General features: G+C 42.5%; 1 protein-coding gene and 1 pseudogene across 1 annotated transcript in view; both read right to left on the bottom strand.

Annotated features, from left to right (window-relative positions):
- The window catches only part of LOC132652901 (PRAME family member 12-like), a 39496-nt gene extending 29390 nt beyond the window's left edge, over positions 1–10106 (bottom strand). Inside the window, 4 exon segments of the mRNA XM_060378840.1 lie at positions 562–1128; positions 4274–4867; positions 5303–5598; positions 10080–10106. Of these exon segments, the coding sequence (XP_060234823.1) occupies positions 562–1128; positions 4274–4867; positions 5303–5598; positions 10080–10106 (1484 nt within the window).
- A 4129-nt stretch (positions 10107–14235) lies between these two features.
- Positions 14236–16879, bottom strand: LOC132652900 (PRAME family member 12-like; annotated as a pseudogene).
- Between the last annotated feature and the right edge of the window lie 348 nt (positions 16880–17227).

Below are 17227 nucleotides of genomic sequence, written 5' to 3'. Positions count from 1 at the left end.
ATTAAAACCTTATTCATAAGATGTGTGCTATGTTGCTCACTTTACATTAAAATTTTTGTACACGTAAATGAACAGCTACACAAGAAGGTTGTAACTAACACACAGGCAAAAGACAGGAATGAAAGAAGTTATCACCAAAACTTTAGTTTTATGGATGACCTGAACCTTTGCCTCACTCATTAAATAGTGGTGTTTTTCCACTGGGGTTGTGGAGTCACTCATCCACCCTGACCATGAACCTGGCAGTGAGGATGATAACTGAAAAAGACCCCAGAGGGAGAGCATCCAGGTTTACAGCTGCAGGACAAAGCCACTGGTTATCCTGTCCTGACAGAAGTGACTTATAAATATAAAGTGCACTTTCTCACTCCACAAGATCCTCTGCTCCCACAATTGCATTGTTCTCCATGTCAATTCAGCCTCCTAAATCCAACTCACTAAACATGTATTGTTTCCAAAAATATAAAGAGTGTCTGAAGTCTAAGTCCCCAGCATGAGAGAAGGGCCCGAAGCCTTTCATTTCTTCTGATCCAGAAATCCTGTTTACCTATTTACTCTCACCTCTGTTGGCAAAGACAGAGTCTGAATCCTTGGCCATAGACACAATGTTCTTCACATCTAGGGCACATATTTGTAGCAAAGGAGATGTACGTGGGCTGTCTTATGGCCCTGAGTCTATCTACTTGCTCAGCACAGAGTTGGGTAAATCTCTCTGTGGAGATATAACCCAACTCATCATAGCACTCCAGCGGGGCAGGGTACTGTTCCACATTCATCTTGCTCATGTTGGCTTTGTGCTGAAAAAGGTTCCTCAGGTTGTGCATGGAGAAGTCATTGTCATAGAAACTGACCTTGGCCAGCTGGGAGCACTTGCTGAGGGCAGGTATGAGCACAGCGAGATGAGAGTCCTTCATCCTACAAACCTTCAAGTCCAGGGATTGCAAAGTGTCTGCTACATTCTCTAGGAGGACTTAGAGAAGCATAAGATCCAAAGCCTTTAAGCGCACACCTTTCATGTCCAGAAGTTTCAGCTGAAAAAGCTTCGGACACCCAGAGAAGTAATTCAGGTCTGACTGTGAAATGCTGCAGTAGGTGATGGACAGGGTCTCCAATGGAGTCATAAGGCACCTAGGGATATAGACCGGGAGGATAATTCTGGAAAATGGTGTTGTGGATTTTGGGGTAGCATTTACACAAAGGTAGAAGGAACCCAGTGTCCTAAGGTCAGTTTGAACAAATACCAAGGTTATTCTCTAATATGCTTCCTGTTGGAATCTGCTCACTCAAGACAAGCTGACACTTCATCTCCTGGCCTCTCTCTCAAGCAGAAAACCAGTTCAGCCCATAAGCCAAGAAAGCACTCACAAGAAATTCCAAACCATGAGTATGAGAGATCTTTCCTTTTTTTTTTTTTTTTTTGATATCTTCTTCAATTTCTTTCTTCAGAGACTTAAAGTTTTTCATATAAGTCTTCAAATTGCTTGGTTAGAGTTACACCAAGACGCTTTATATTCTTTTTTTCTGGCTATTGTGAAGGGTGTTGCTTCACTAATTTCTGTCTCTTTCTGTTTGTCTTTTGTATATGGCAAGGCTACTGATTTTCTTTTTTAGTTAATTTTGTATCCAGCCACTTTGCTGATGGTGTTATCAGCTACAGGATTATGGAAGATTTTTGGGGTCACTCATGTATACTATCATAGCATCTGTGAGTAGATTCAATGCAATTCCTATCAAAATACCAACACAATTCTTCAGACCTTGAAAGAATAAGTCTCAACAAAACAAAAACCCAGAATAGCTAAAACAATCCTGTACAATAAAAGATCATCTGGAGGTAACTCTATCCCTGATCTCATGCTGTACTATAGAGCAACATTAATAAAACCTGCCCGGGACAGGCATAGAAACAGACTGGTGGATCAATGGAATTGAATGGAAGACTCAGAAATAAACCCACACACCAATAGATGCTTGATTTTTGACAAAGAAAAAAAAACCTACAATGGAAAAAAGACAGCATCTTCCACAGATGGTACTGATCCAACTGGATGACTAAATATAGAAAAATGCAAATAGATCCATAAAGTCCAGGTGGATCAAAGATCTCAACATAAAACCAGACAAACTAAATCTACTAGAAGAAAAATTGGGGAAGAGCTTTGAACTAATTGACACAAAAGATAATTTCCTGAACAGAATACCAACAGCTCAGGCTATAAGATCAACAATCAATAAACAGGACCTCATGAAACTGAAAAGTTCTGTAAGGCAAAGGACACTGTCAATAGAATAAACAGTAGACAACAGACTGGGAAATAATCTTCACCAGCCGTACATCTGACAGAGGCCTAATATGTAGAATATATAAAGAACTTAAGAAGAAGAATACCAAGAAATCAAATAAGAATGTAAAATGGGGTACAGAGCTAAACAGAGAATTCTCAACAGAGAAATACTGAATGGCGGAGAAACACTTAAAGAAATGCTTCACATCTTTAGTAATCAGGAAAATGCAAATCAAAATGACTCTGAGATTCCATCTCATACTTGTCAGATATGGCTAAGATCAAAAACTCAAGTAACAGCACATGCTGGAGAGATGTGGAGAATGGAGAACTCCCCTCATCTCGATTGCTCGTGGGAGAACAAACCTGTACAACCACTTTGGAAATCAATCTGGCACTGTCTTAGAAAAGTGAAAATAGCCCTTCCTCAAGAACCAGTGATACCACTCCTGGGCATACATCTGAAAGATGCTCCACCACACAAAGGCCTTTGATCAACTATGTTTATGTTTATAACAGCTTTATTTGTAATAAACACAATTTGCAAACAACCTAGATATCCCCCAACCAAAGAATGGATAGAGAAATTACAAAATTTGCAAGCAAGTGGATGGACTGGAAAAGGTCATCCTGACTGGGGTAACCCAGAAGAAGATAAGTGGTATATACTCACTTATAAGCAGATATTATTTATGTAATACAAATAAACATACTAAAATCTATAGATCTGAAGAAGCTAAACAAGGAGGAACCTAGTGAGGATGCTTAAATCTCACCCAGAAGGGCAAAAATACAGAGACTGGAAGCAGTTGAAGAAAGGAAAGAGGAAGGGAGGCTACCATAGATGTCCTCTGAAAGACTCCACTCACCATGGGATCAAAGCAGATATAGAAACACACAGCCACTATTTGGGCAGACAACAGGGAGTCTTTTGCAAGATGGTGGGATAGACTCAGATTGCACAGGAGCCCCGAGAGGAAAACAACAGAACCCAAAACTCTTGGCCCAGGGGAGCCTACAGAGATTGATGCACTAGCCAAGGACCATTCATGGAGAAGACCTAGACCCCCTGCTCAGATGTAGCCCACAGACAGATCAGTCCCAAGTGAGTCCACTAATAAGAAGAGCAGGAGCTGCCACTGACATGAACGTGGTTGCCTGTTGTTTAATCATTTTTCCCTGGCAGGGTGGCTTTACCAAGCCACAGAGGAAGAGGATCCAGGCATTCCTGAGGAGACTTGATAGGCTAGGGTCTTATAGGAGGGGAGGAGTCCCTTTTTCAAGGTACTAGAAGAAGGGGATGGTAAGAAAGAAAGATGGAGGGTGAGATTCAGGAGAGATGAGAGAGGATACTGCAAACAGGATACAAACTGAATGAATAAGCTGTCAATGATAATGATAATAATAATAATAATAATAATAATAATAATAGAAGATAAAGAGAGGAATTTCCAACCCATGAAAGCCCTGGCAGGCTCTAGGGATACTTTTTGTGAGCTCACTGAACTCTGCATTCCATCAATGCCTCCACACAGTCACTCTTAATAACATTTAAAACCCACACTACCCACAATGTTCCATGCACTCAGCTCTACTTGGGCTCAAAGCATTTAAACCATGTGAAATTCGGGACAGACTGAGGCTGCTCTCACAGATCAGAGCACAGAGCTCACTTCCACACTGTGTTGGTGAGTCCCCTGAATCCTGACTACATTCTCCCCTTCCTGTTTCCTTTCCATTGGATTGGTGGGCATGATTCCAAGAAGAATTACAACCCATCCTTACCAAATCTGACCTTCAGGCCTTTGATTCATGACTGGGCATTTGACACCATGATTCATTATACATGGAAATAATACATGACCTTCATATTCTAAAGCGGCCTAAATATTCTACCCAGTGACAGGCAGGCATCATGTACCACTAATCCTTAAAATTATGAAGAAATGTCTGCTCTGGCAGCTGACCCAGCCCTCACACTTACTTACCCAAGAACCTGTTTCAGGTGGTCTCTAAGAAAGTACATGCCATTCATGGAGAGGTGCTGGAGACAGTTGAGTTTGGAAAACTGAGAAATGAAATTCCTGAAACACTTCTCTTCTCTGTCTGTTGTTCTGTTTCCAATCATGAACACAGTCTTGAAGATGTAGGCCAGCAATAGTTTGCGAAGATTTCTCATCTGGGCCAGGTAGGGAGCAAGTTGTAACAGCTTTAACAAATCCCAACTGAGCATGTTCAGTTCCAATTCCTCAATGTACTCCGGATGGAAGACATTGAAGACCTCTTGGATAACATAGACAGGCAGAGCCCAGATCTTCATCTCCATACAACAGAACTGTATGGAACCCTTTCTCTGGTGGGCCCACTGCAAGAAGAATGCTTGCTTTTCATTCAAACAATACATAAGCCAAAGGTCAGCTACCACCTTCAGGCGCTGCCTCAGTGCATATCTGGGAAGGACCTTCACTACTTGCTGCTCATCCAGGGTCTCTGCTGAGCAGTCACCATCCTCTGCATCAGCCCATATGCTCCAGAATTCATGGTGCTTCTTCCGCAGGTCAAGAACCTGAAGTTTTCCCCTCCTGTAGGAAGACATGAGAACTGTAGGCTACATGTCAAAATTGAATACTGACTCAGCATTTCCTCCTCTAAACTCAGCTCTAAATCCTCCACATTCTTTGTGTTTTTCAGCAGCAAGTGTCCAGCCTGCATTAACTTTCCCTGAGTTGCACAGGTAGTCCTGATAACTTTCCTTCCTCTAAATGACTCGATTTCTCCTTAGTCCCAGTACTAGTGATTGTGGGAACACCAGGGAAGCCTCATTTCACTGTCTGCATGCATCTCCAAACTCTGATCATAGTCAAACTCCTTAAGAAAAGCAAAGAACAGCTTCCAAGGGCCCTGCATCTCTATCCAGTGATCTTTCAGAAGCCTCATGTGGAAGCCATATCCCTAAACCCACAATCTCTTCCCTCTTATCTATGGGCTCCATTCTACAGTACTTGCTTATTACTTACCTGGGGTAAAACTTTCTTTGCAGCCATGTGTCTACTCCTGCTAGAACTGCCTAGAAGGTTTCCAAGTCAGCAGTCTTCATCAATGACCCCACAGGGAGACAGGGGAAAGGCCAGGCTGCCACCATTGCCTTCACAGTTGTAGTGTGTCTGCCAGTCAAGGCCTCCTTGATCAGTGCTGGCAAGAGCTCCATGGGCAGTTTGTCCAGAGCTGACATGTCCAAGGTCTCATCTCTCAGCAGAGCCTGCCTTGCCAGCTTCAGGAGTGTGGTGGTATCTGAGCACTCATCCTGGAAGGTCTTCAGTCAGAAGGATCCTGGGAAGGAATGTAGGAGAGAATACATTCTCAACATCAAGTTTAGAAAATCCCCTTACCATCACAAGAACCACTCAAGGTCAGAGTTACTGCTCTGGCAGTGGTGGAGACATCAGTTTAATCCATTGTCCTCAGTGGAGGTCTCAAAACCAACTCCCTCACTGATAGCACCAGGAGCCTCCTACAAGCACACCCAGGGTTAAACATTCCCCAGCGTTCCTTCCAACCCTAAACAAACCCCAGTCAATCCCATCACCACTGGGCAGGGGTCCTCAGCATTCTGAAAGATGAGTACCATCTTTGTGTGCCAATCACACATAGATTGTGTCACAAGTCCCCAAACACAAAGCATGGGAAATTTACACACACAACCTACCCATAAGTTTTCTAAAACATGGAACCTGTCTGGAAAAAAATGAGATGATCCTGGAAATTATGGTTAGTACTCCATCCTGTATTACTTAAAGTTATGTCAAAAACCTGAATTTAAATCCAATCTGTGTTTTCAGTACGTTCATCTGAAGACACAGGTATGAACAATCCTGTCACAGAAAGCCATCAAACGGAACTGATAACATTATGATAAGGATGCAGAAGGGTAGAAGGGTAGTCCTTAGAAGGGTGGGGGGAGGAGGGCAGGTGGGAAAGGACTCCTGTTTCTTTAAGAGGTTGGCCACTTTAAGTTTGATCATGTTCCAGTGAGAGTATTGGCCACAGAAACTGAATTTTTTTGCTGGTGGTGGTGGTGGGACTTCGGGAAGTTGACCTGTGTGAACTGGGAAGTGAGTGTGCTCAGGGTTCAATGATGTGAAATTGCCCAATAACCAATAAAAATATTGCAAATTTAAAAAGTAGTTTTAAATACTATACATCCAGAAAAAAGCCTTTAGAAACTTAAGTAAATGAAAAATAAACATATCAATAAATAAATGACTTTCCCATCTTGGGCCTACCCTCTCGATTTCAGGGGTCCTGGGCCCTTTGGATCAAAGTGACTTACCTCTTCTGAGCACTGATAAACACAGGGTCTCTGGATCCCAATAGAGCCAGGCTGTCACCACAGTGTTCAAGTCCCTGAGGGAATGACTCCTCTGCCTCCCCAGAAGCCTTTCTATACCACCCTGCTCAGCCCCTCCCTATTGCAGCCCCACCTGTAAACCACAAGCTGCCACCTGCTTGCATATTGGAGTCCAGACACTTAATCCCACCTTGGGTTTTCCCATTCTCTAGATTGAATCAAGCACTCTGTGTCAATGCAAACACAATAAAAACAGAACAGGATGAAAATCATGAGTCCATTTACTAACTATTTCACTCACCTTGAATTTTATGGTTTGATTGCTTATTCATTTACTCTTGTTGTTCTTGTTTTTGGATTGTGTTCTGACCACATTGTTCTGTAGGTAAGGTTAATTTAGAATTCCAATTCATATGGATCCTCCTGCCTCAGCCTTCCTGGAGGGAGGATTACTATGTGAGCCAACTCCCCTGGCTGTGTTTACACATTTGTAAGCACCATGGTTCAGAGTATGATGCTGTAGGGTGTAGGATTAACCTGTTCCTGAAAATATACACTTATTTGTCTATTTGGGAATCAAGAGCTGAGCTTCATGCTTTTCCAATCTTCTTGTATGGCAGATACTCACCGTTGAGGCAGGAGGATAGTGTACTTTCATTAATAATGTTATTAATTCAGGAATAACACAGAGTAGCCATTACAACACCAGACTCAGATTAATAAAAGTTTGTTGAATAATGAACAAGATGTCACTCTCTCTCTCTTAGGCAGCCATTTCATTAGAGAAAAAAAAAAAGAAAAGAAAAGGAACTAGGTAATCAGGTGAATGAAGCAAACGGTGCACAGCATTACATCATTTTGAGCAGCGAAAACTAATCTGTTTTGTTCCAAGTATATCTAGGAGGGCAGACAAAGCACTTTTAGCTAACTGGCTGGGATTTAGTATAGCTCTTGAGGGTTTTTCAGCTTTCAGAGTGTAAGAAACATACCAGGCTGTTGTGATCTTTAACACAAGCAGAATATGCATTTGTCATCTATTGTTTGATTCTAAACAGTAAGTAGGAACTGCTGAATTGTACTCTGGTGTCAGGCATGGAGGGCCTGAGAACCTGGTCTTAATTTCACCTTACAATCCAAATGGAGATTTAAAGACAACATGGCTTCTGATATGCTAAAGGTGACAGCAAGTGTTAACAGAGGAGACACAGTCATGCTATCAACGAGGGTAGGTTTCTAGAGAGGGGCTATAGAGTTCAAGCAGGTCATAACAATATTTGACAGAGCTTTCTATAGCTGGAACTCAGGTAGTGCAATCCTTGCTTGGCATTCACAAAACCATAGGTGACATCAAGACACAATCTATACTTGTTGGAACATGCCTGTATTCCCAGAATGTGAGAGTTTGAGTAGAAAAGGGTTCAGAAGTTCAGTGTCACCTTCGGCTACAATACGAAGTTTAAAGCAGCCTGGATTGGACTACACTTTCTCACAATATTTCACAGGTGTATCAGGGAGGGAAATGCCACAGGACATTTTCAGGAAGTTGGGTTTCATTTCAGAAAGGGAGGATCACTGGACAGGGAGAGATGTTCAGTGGTTAGGGGAACACCCTGGTATTGCAGAATGCCCAAGATCAGTGTCCAGCACATATGGTGGTAAGTTGAAATTTCAACAACAACTTGAATGCTGACCTTTCCTGGATTTAATGAGCACAATTACATTCATGTGAACAGGCACACAAGCACACACACACACACACACATACAACACAATGGAGAGAGAAAGATGAGGATAGAAAGAGGAAATCTTGACATACTCTGTAATAATTGAACATCTGTGTCAAATCCTCTCCTCAGGGATCAGGGAACCCTGTGGAAGAGGAGGAAGAAAGACTGTGAGAACCAGATGGAATGGAAGACAACAAGGAAACCAGGCCTTCTTAAACCCAGAAGAAGAATGCACATATGAATCCAGAGAGACTGAGGCAGCATGCACAGGGCCTGCATGGGTCTATACCACATGAGGTGTCAATGTGGAGAGGAGTGGACAGAAGCTCCCATCCCTAACCCAGAAGCCAGAGATAAGCTATTGCAAATGGGAATTGAGTTCCCTCAAATGGAGTCTCCCTGAGGATACAAATCCCACTCTGATCAACAGGCCCAGTGACCAAATATTGATGCCTACACAAAATGAACACAGTGGCATCGTTGGAGGTTGTTGGTCTCATAATGTTTTCTCAGAATTTTTCTTCACTTTTTATATTATTGGACATTTGCTTGTTATTTTGTTTACCAAGTCTTTGGGGGGTTTTTTTGTTGATGTTGTTGTTTTATTTTTTTATTTCTTTATTTAGATTTGTTTTTGAGTAAGGAGTGGAAAGGGGAAGAAGAGTGAGAAGAAAGAAGAAATAGGATGGCAGGTGGCCTCCTTAAAAAGAAATATCAGAGATGAAGGAAGGGGAAAAAAACTGAAGCAGAGAAAGCCAATTTTGTGTTATTTGGGGATTCATGGTGTGTGTGTGTGTGTGTGTGTGTGTGTGTGTGTGTGTGTAAGTGTCCTGCACCTACATGTATATGACTCATGCTTTTTTGTTTTCTTTGTTTTTCATGACAGGGCTGCTTTTGTATACCCTTTTCTGTCCTGGACTCATGCTGGCCTCAAACTCACAGAGAACTGCCTGGCTCTGCACCCCTGAGTGCTGGGATTACAGAAGAGTACCATCTCCTCGTGCTTTATCCTTGGATTATGTGTTTGTTGGTTTCTTCGTATTCTCCTATTCTGATTTGTTTTTGTTTTATTTTCTTATATTTCTATTCCTGTTAGTGTGTTTGTGTGTTGGTGTTTCAAGACATGGTTTCTCTGTGTAACTCTAGCTGTCCTGGAACTCACTTTGTAGACCATGCTCTGCTCAACTTACAGAGATCTCCTGAATCTGCCTCCTGAGTGCTGGGATTAAAGGTGTGTACCCCCAAACCTGGTCTCTCTCCCTCCCTTTTTGAAGATTGAATTATTTTATGTATGTGAGTGCTCCTCTGCATGTACATCTGCATGAGAGAAGAGGACATCAGATCACCTTATACATGTGGTTGCTGGGAATTGAACCCAGGACCTCTGGAAGAACAAACAGTGCTCTTAACCACTGAGCCATCTCTCCAACCCCCTGGATCCTTCCTCTTCTTAGGGAAAAGAAGAGAGTGTTGATTGGAATGAAAGAGAATGTAGGGAGAGTCACAGAAGAGCTGGTGGAGAAAAAGCCATGACCAGAATGTCGTGTACAAAAAAATTATCTATTTCCAATAAATGAAGAGCAGTGAAAAAGGCCTGGAGCAATGACTAAGTGGTCCAGAGCACTGACAGCTCTTACAAAGGAGCCAGGTCCATTTCCCAGCATCCACATGGCAGCTCTCAAATGACTGCAACCCCATTTTCTGAAGCTAAGTTCTCACCTCAAGAAGACACATATAATTCTCCATGGTGCACAGACAATAATTGTTTGTATTGCCTTTTTTTCCCTGTATGTTTTTGTGTTTTATTTGAGACAGGGTTTCCTCTGTAGACCAAGCTATGCTCAGTCTCACAGAAATCTGTCTACCTTTGCCTCTCTCAGTGCTGGGATTAAAGGCATGCATCATCATACCAACTTAAAGCTGTTAAAAAGAAATAGTTTAAACATTACATAAATATGTTTTTGAATTTTTGATATAACTAATTACCTTGTATTTTATGTGCATTGGTGTTTTGCCAGTATGTATGTCTCTGTGGAAGTGTTGGATCCCCTGGAACTGGATCACAGACAGATCTGGGCTGTCTTTGTTGTGCTGGGAAGTGAACCCGGGTCCTCTGGAAGAACAGCTAGTGCCCTTAAGTGCTGAGCCATTACTCCAGCCTCTAATATGTAAATCTTAAGAAGAAATTAGGAAGGACTAGCGTGGCACATTGTGTGGAGATGATGCCACCAAGAATGGGAGCTTGACTGGGAGAAGCTTCATACTACAAAAGGAGGCAGGAGGCTGGAGTGATGACTCAGTGGTTAAGAGCACTGAATGCTCTTGCAGAGGACCTGAGTTCAATTCACTGCACTCATAGGACAGCTCACAACTGTTTTTAACTCCTGTTCCAGAATCCAACACCTTCACACAGACATATATGCAATCAAAACTGCAATCTCACAAAATAAATATAAAAAACTTCTATTAAAAAAAAAGACGAAAATCATGTTCTGCCTTGGCATGATTAACACAGTAAGAGTGGCCATCTTTTCAAAAGCAAACTAGAGATTCAATGCAATTCCCATCAAATTACCAACACAATTCTTTACAAACCTTGAAAGAAAAATTCTCAAATTGATATAGAATAGCAAGAAAAGCAGAATAAAAAAAAAAGTTCCTCTACAATAAAAGAGTGTCTGGAGGTATCTCTATCCATGATCCTGACCTATACTGTAGGGCATCAGTAATAAAAACTGCATGGTGCTGACAGAGAAAGATTGGAGGATCAATGGAATGGAATAAAAGGCTCAGAGACAAACCCACATACTTATGGACACCTGATTTTTGACAAAGATGCAAAATCCATGCACAGGAAAAAAAGACAGCATCTTCAACACATGGTGCTGGCTTACCTGGATGTCTGCAGGCAGAAAAATAAAAATAGATCCATATATATCACCATGCACAAAACTAAAGTTGAAGTGGATCAAAGACTTCAACCTAAAACCAGACACAGTAAATCAGTTACAAGAAAAGTGGGGAAGAGCCTAGAACTCATTGGCACAGGAGACAACTCCCTGAACAGAACACAAACAGCACAGGCTCTAAGACCAACAATCAATAAATGGGATCTCATGATATTGAAAAGCTGCTGTAAAGCAAAGGATACTGTCATCATAACAAAATGACAGCCTACAGATTGGGAAAAGATTTTCACCAACCTTAAATCTGACAGAGGGCTAGTATCCAGAATATATAAAGAACTCAAGAAGTTAAACAGCAAACAATCAAGTAATCCAATTATGAAATGGGGTACAGAGCTAAACAGAGAATTCTCAATAGAGGAATACCGAATGGCAGAGAAACACTTAAAGAAATGCTCGACATCCTTTGTCTTCAGGAAAATGCAAATCAAAACGACCCTGAGAGTTCACCTTACACCCATCAGAATAGTTAAGATGAAAAACTCAAGTGAGAACACATGCGGGAGACTTGTACAACCATTTTGGAAATCAACCTGGTGCTTTCTCAGACAATTGAGAATAGTGCTACCTGAAGGACATTTAGATTTATTTGTAATAGTCAGAATCTGTAAATAACCCCAATGCCCCTCAGCTGAGGAATGGATACAGATATTGTGGTACATTTACACAATGGAATACTACCCAGCAATTGAACACAAGGAAATCAAGAAATTTGCAGGCATATGGTGGGTACTAGGAAAGATCATCCTCAGTGAGCTATCCCAGTAGCAGAAAGACACACATGGTATATACTTACTTATAAGTGGATAATAGACATATAATATAAGATAATCATACTAAAATCTGTACACCTAAAGAAGCTAAGGAAGGAGGACCCTAGGAAAGATGATTAATCCTCATTTAGAAAGGCAAATTGGATTGACATTGGAAGAGGGAGCAAAAAGGGAACAGGACAGGAGCATTCCACAGAAGGCCTCTGAAAGATTCTACATAGCAGGGTATTAAAGAGATGCTGAGACTCATAGCCAAACTTTGGGCAGAGTGAAGGGGATTTTATGAAAGAAGGGGGAGATAGAAAGACCTGGAGGGGACTGGTGCTCCACAAGGAGAGCAACAGAACCACAAAATCTGGGCCCAGAGGGCTTTTCTGAGACTTATACTCCAACCACAAACCATTCATGGAGATAATCTTAGAACCCTTGCACAGATGTAGTCCATGGCATCTCATTCTTCAAATTGGCCCTCCTAGTAAGAGGAACAAGGGCTCTCTCTGACATAAACTCAGTACCTGACTCTGTGACTACCTCCCCTGCTGGGTAGGGGGGCAGCCATACTAGGCCACATAGGAAGAAAATGCTGGCAGTCCTGATGAGACCTAATAGGCTAGGGTCAGGTGGAAGGGGAGGCAGACTTCCCCTATCAGTGGACTAGGGAATGGGCAAGACAGGAGAAGAGGCAGGGAGGGCAGGACTGTGAGAGGACAAGGGGGAGGGCTACAGCTGGGATACAAAGTGAATAAATTGTAATAAATTAAAAAGTAATATTGAAAAGGGGGAAATATGGTTCCTATCATTCTGAGAAATAATCCATTATAGTTTGTTTGACTTTCTTCTATAAATTCTTATGGTTAACTATGGTAATAATTTTGAAATGGCACCCCTGATTCTGAAATAATTACAAGCAAATCATAGGTAAAACCACCTCAGAGTTCACTACCCACAATTCTTTTTCAACTATGGTTTTAATAAATGTTTGTTGCTGACAACAACAACAACAACAACAACAAAAAACATGTTCTAGGTGTTCAATAAATAATTCATTGGAGAAGAAAACAATTGAGAAATATATCATTTTATTGATATCTTATTATACAGAAAAAAGGCATATAATGGCTAGGACAAGGGAGATTTTTCTTCTTATATACATCAATATAGAGACCACAACTGAAGACATAAAATAAACATCTTTTGTAAATAAAATATTTTCTGCAGGACAGGGACTTATGTGGTATCAGACACCTTTATATACACTATGGCTACTTCATAGAGTTTGGGAGTCCACAGGAATATGGTCCTAGAGACATGTGGCATGACGGATGGATGTATAGGTTTATGGTTATAGTCTCACCCAAACAAGATCAAGGTTAGCCCAGAGTACATGAGGCTTTCAACTAAAAAGGAAACTAGGTTTTAAGACTGGAAGGAAAATAAGCATTGAAAAGCCTGTTCACTCTTCCCTGTGTTGTCTTCTCCTTCTCTTCAGTCCATGGTGCCTTGTGGCCTGAGTGTACTGGATATTAATTGTCTGTGATCCATTAATACCCCCTTCATATTCACAGGAGCTGTGTCTATGTTGCTCACTTTAGCTTTAAGTTTTAGAGCATGTGAAAGAACCACACAAGAGATTTGTAACTATTGTGCAGGCAGGAAAAGGACATGAATGAAAGAAGTGTCACCAAAATTTTCATTTTCATGGATGCCAAATTGGCCAGGACCTTTGTCTCACTCAATATATATATCAGTGTTTTTCCATCCATTGTGTCATGGAACCCTCCAGATCATGGCAATGAGGGTGATAACTGAAACAATAGCCAGGAGGTAGAACATCCAGGTTTACAGTTGCAGGACAAGGCCGCTGGCTACCCTGTCCTGACAGAACTTACTTATAAAGGCAAAACTTTCTTTCTGACTCATCAAAACCCCTGTTCAGAAAGTCCCATTGTTCTCAATGTTACCTGCTGTCTCCTATATCCAACTCAGCAAACATCATTTGGATTCTAAACTTGAACAGAGCCTGAAGCCACAAGCTCTGGACATCCAAAATGAGAGATGTGTCCCAAGCCTTCCACTGCTTCAAATGCAGAAGTTAGGTTTCTCTATTCACCGCTGCCTCCTCTGGCAAAGACACAGTCAGAATCCCACACCATAGACACAGCGCTCTCCACATCTAGGGCACATATGTGTAGCAAAGGAGATGCACTTGGGCTGCCGTATGGCCCTGATTCTATCTATTTGCTCACCACATAGTTGGGTAAATCTTTCTGTGGAGACATAACCAAAGTCATCATAGCACTCAAGAGGGGCAGGGTACTTTTCCACATTCATCTTGCTCAAGTTGGATGTGTGCTGCAAAAGGTTCTTCAGGATGGGCATGGAGAAGTCATTGCAATAGAAATTGACCTTGGCTAGCTGGGAGCTCTTGCTGAGGGCAGGTATGAGCACAGTGAGATGAGAGTCCTTCATCTTACAACATTTCAAGGCCAGGGACTGCAAAGTGTCTGCCACCTTCTCTAGGAGGACTCAGAGAGGCATAAGTTCCAAAGCCTTTAAGGGCACACCTTTCATGTCCAGATGTTTCAGCTCAAAGAGCTTTGAACACTCAGAGAAGTAGTTCAGGTCTACCTCTGAAATGTCACATTAAGTCATGAACAGGGTCTCCAACGGGGTCATCAGGCATCTAGGGATATAGACCAGGAGGTTAGTTCTGGAAAATGATGTTGGAGAGTATAGGATGGGATTTACACAGAGGTAGAAGCAGCCCAGTGACCCAAGGTAGATTCAAGGGCATCATTTTAGATGCTTCCTGTTGGAATCTCCTCTATCAAAACAAACTGACATTTCTTCTCTTGGCCTTACTCTCAAGCACAAAACCATTTCAGCCCATAAGCCCTGAAAACACACATACGGAGTTCCAAACCATGAAAGTCCTGGCAGGCTCTAGGGACACTTCTTGTGTGCTCACTGCACTCTATATTCCATCAATCTGCACAGTCACACTTGTAGTAATTTAACATCCTCACTATCCCCATTGTCCCAGGCTCTCATCTCTACTTAAGCTCAAAACCTGTCACCCATGGGAAATTTGGGGAGGCTGATGCTGCTCTCACAGACCTGAGTTCAGAGCTCGCCTCAACCACTGTGCTTGTGAGTCCACCAATTCCTCACTACACTCTCCCCTTCCTGTTCCCTTTCCATTGGATTGGGTGGGCACCATTCCAAGAATTACATCCCATCCTTACTGAAGCTGACCTTCAGTCTTCTGATTCTTGATAGCTTACTTGACACACTGATTCAATATACATAGAAACAACATATAACTTGTGTATTCTAGAGGCCTAAGTGTTTGTTCCCACTGATGTGCAGGCCTCATAAATAACTAATCCTTAAAACTAAATAGAAAGGTCAGCTCTGGTAGCTGACACAGCTCTCTATCCTTCCTTACCTGAGGAGCTAATTGATGCGGTCTCTGAGAAAGTAGACACTCTTTAAGGAGAGGTGCTGAAGACAGTTGAATCTGGAGAACTGAGAAATGAACCTGTTGATACACTTGTCTTCCCTGTCTGTTGTCCTGTTGCTAATCTTGAAGACATTCTTGGAGATGGGTGCCAGTAAGAGTTTGTGAAGATTTCTCATCTGGCCCAGGCAAGGAGCAAAGTCTGCCAGCATAAACACATTCTAGTGTGTGTTCAGTTCGAATTCTCGGATATGCTCTGGATGAAAAACATTCAGGACCTCTTTAATAATGTGGATAGGCTGAGCCCAGATAGTCATTTGTGGACAGCAGAACTGGATGGAGTCCTTTCTCTGCTGGGCCCACTGCAAGAAGCATGTTTGTTCTTCATCTACATGTGGCCTGAGGCAAAGGTCAGCTACCACCTTCAGGCGCCGCCTTAGTGCATATCTGGGAAGGACCTTCACTACTTGCTGCTCATCTGTGGTCTCTGCTGAGCAACCACCATCCTCCACACCAGCCCATATGCTCCAGAATTCATGGTGCTTCTTCCTCAGGTCAAGAACCTGAAGTTTTCCCCTCCTGTGGGTAAAACATGTCAAGTGTCAGCTACATGGCAAGACCCCACACTGACTCAGCATTTCCTCCACATCTCTAAACTCAGCTCTAACTCCTGCCAAGGTGGGTGTTTTTTCATCAGCCACTTGCCACCCTGCAGAAGCTTTCCCTTTGCTGCACAGATAGCCCTGGTAACTTTCCTTGATCTAAGTAACTCAGTTTCCCCTTAGTCCCATTACTCCTGATTGGGGCAGGCCAGGGATTGCTCATTTTCCTGTGTGGCTACATCTGCTCCAAGCTCTGATATAGGCAACAGTCCTTAGCACAAGCAAAGAACAGCTTCCAAAGGCCCTGTATCTCTATCCAATGATCAATCAGGAGCCTCTGATACTCTCAAGAAGAAGCCATTCTCCCTGACCCCACAATATCTTCCCTCTTATCCATAGGCTCCATTCCACAGAACTTGCTTATTGCTTACCTGGGGTGAAACTTTCTTTGCAGCCATGTATCTACTCCTGATAAAACTGCCTTGAAGGTTTCCAAGTAAGGGGTCTTCATCAATGCCCCCACAGGGAGACAGGGGAAAGGCCAGGCTGCCACCATTGCCTTCACAGTCGTAGTGTGTCTGCCAGTCAAGCCCTCCTTGAATAGTGCTGGCAAGAGCTCCATGGGCAGTTTGTCCAGAGCTGACATGTCCAAGGTCTCATCTCTCAGCAGAGCCTGCCTTGCCAGCTTCAGAAGTGTGGGTGGTGTCTGAGCACTCATTCTGGAAGGTCTTCAGTCAGAACGATCCTGGGGAGGCATTTAGGTTAGAATACATTGTCACAATCCAGTTTAGAGAAGCCCCTCACCATTAGAAAAAACACTCAAGGTCAGAGTTACTGCTTTGATGATGGTGGAGACATCAGCTTAAGCCATTGTCCTCATAGGAGGTCTCAAAGTGAAACTCCCTCACTGAGAAACACACCCAAGATTATACATTTCCCAGTGTTCCATCCAACCCTTACCAATGCCCCACTCAATCACATCCCCATTGGGCAGGGATCCCCTGTAGTCTGAAAGCTGAATACCATCTTTGTGTGCAAACCAGACATAGATCATGTCTCAAGTCCT

Source organism: Meriones unguiculatus, chromosome 3 (genome assembly GCF_030254825.1).
Source record: "Meriones unguiculatus strain TT.TT164.6M chromosome 3, Bangor_MerUng_6.1, whole genome shotgun sequence".
In the NCBI taxonomy this organism is placed as follows: domain Eukaryota; kingdom Metazoa; phylum Chordata; class Mammalia; order Rodentia; family Muridae; genus Meriones; species Meriones unguiculatus.
Note: the sequence above shows the minus strand (reverse complement) of the source record. Positions and strands in the feature narration are given on the sequence as shown.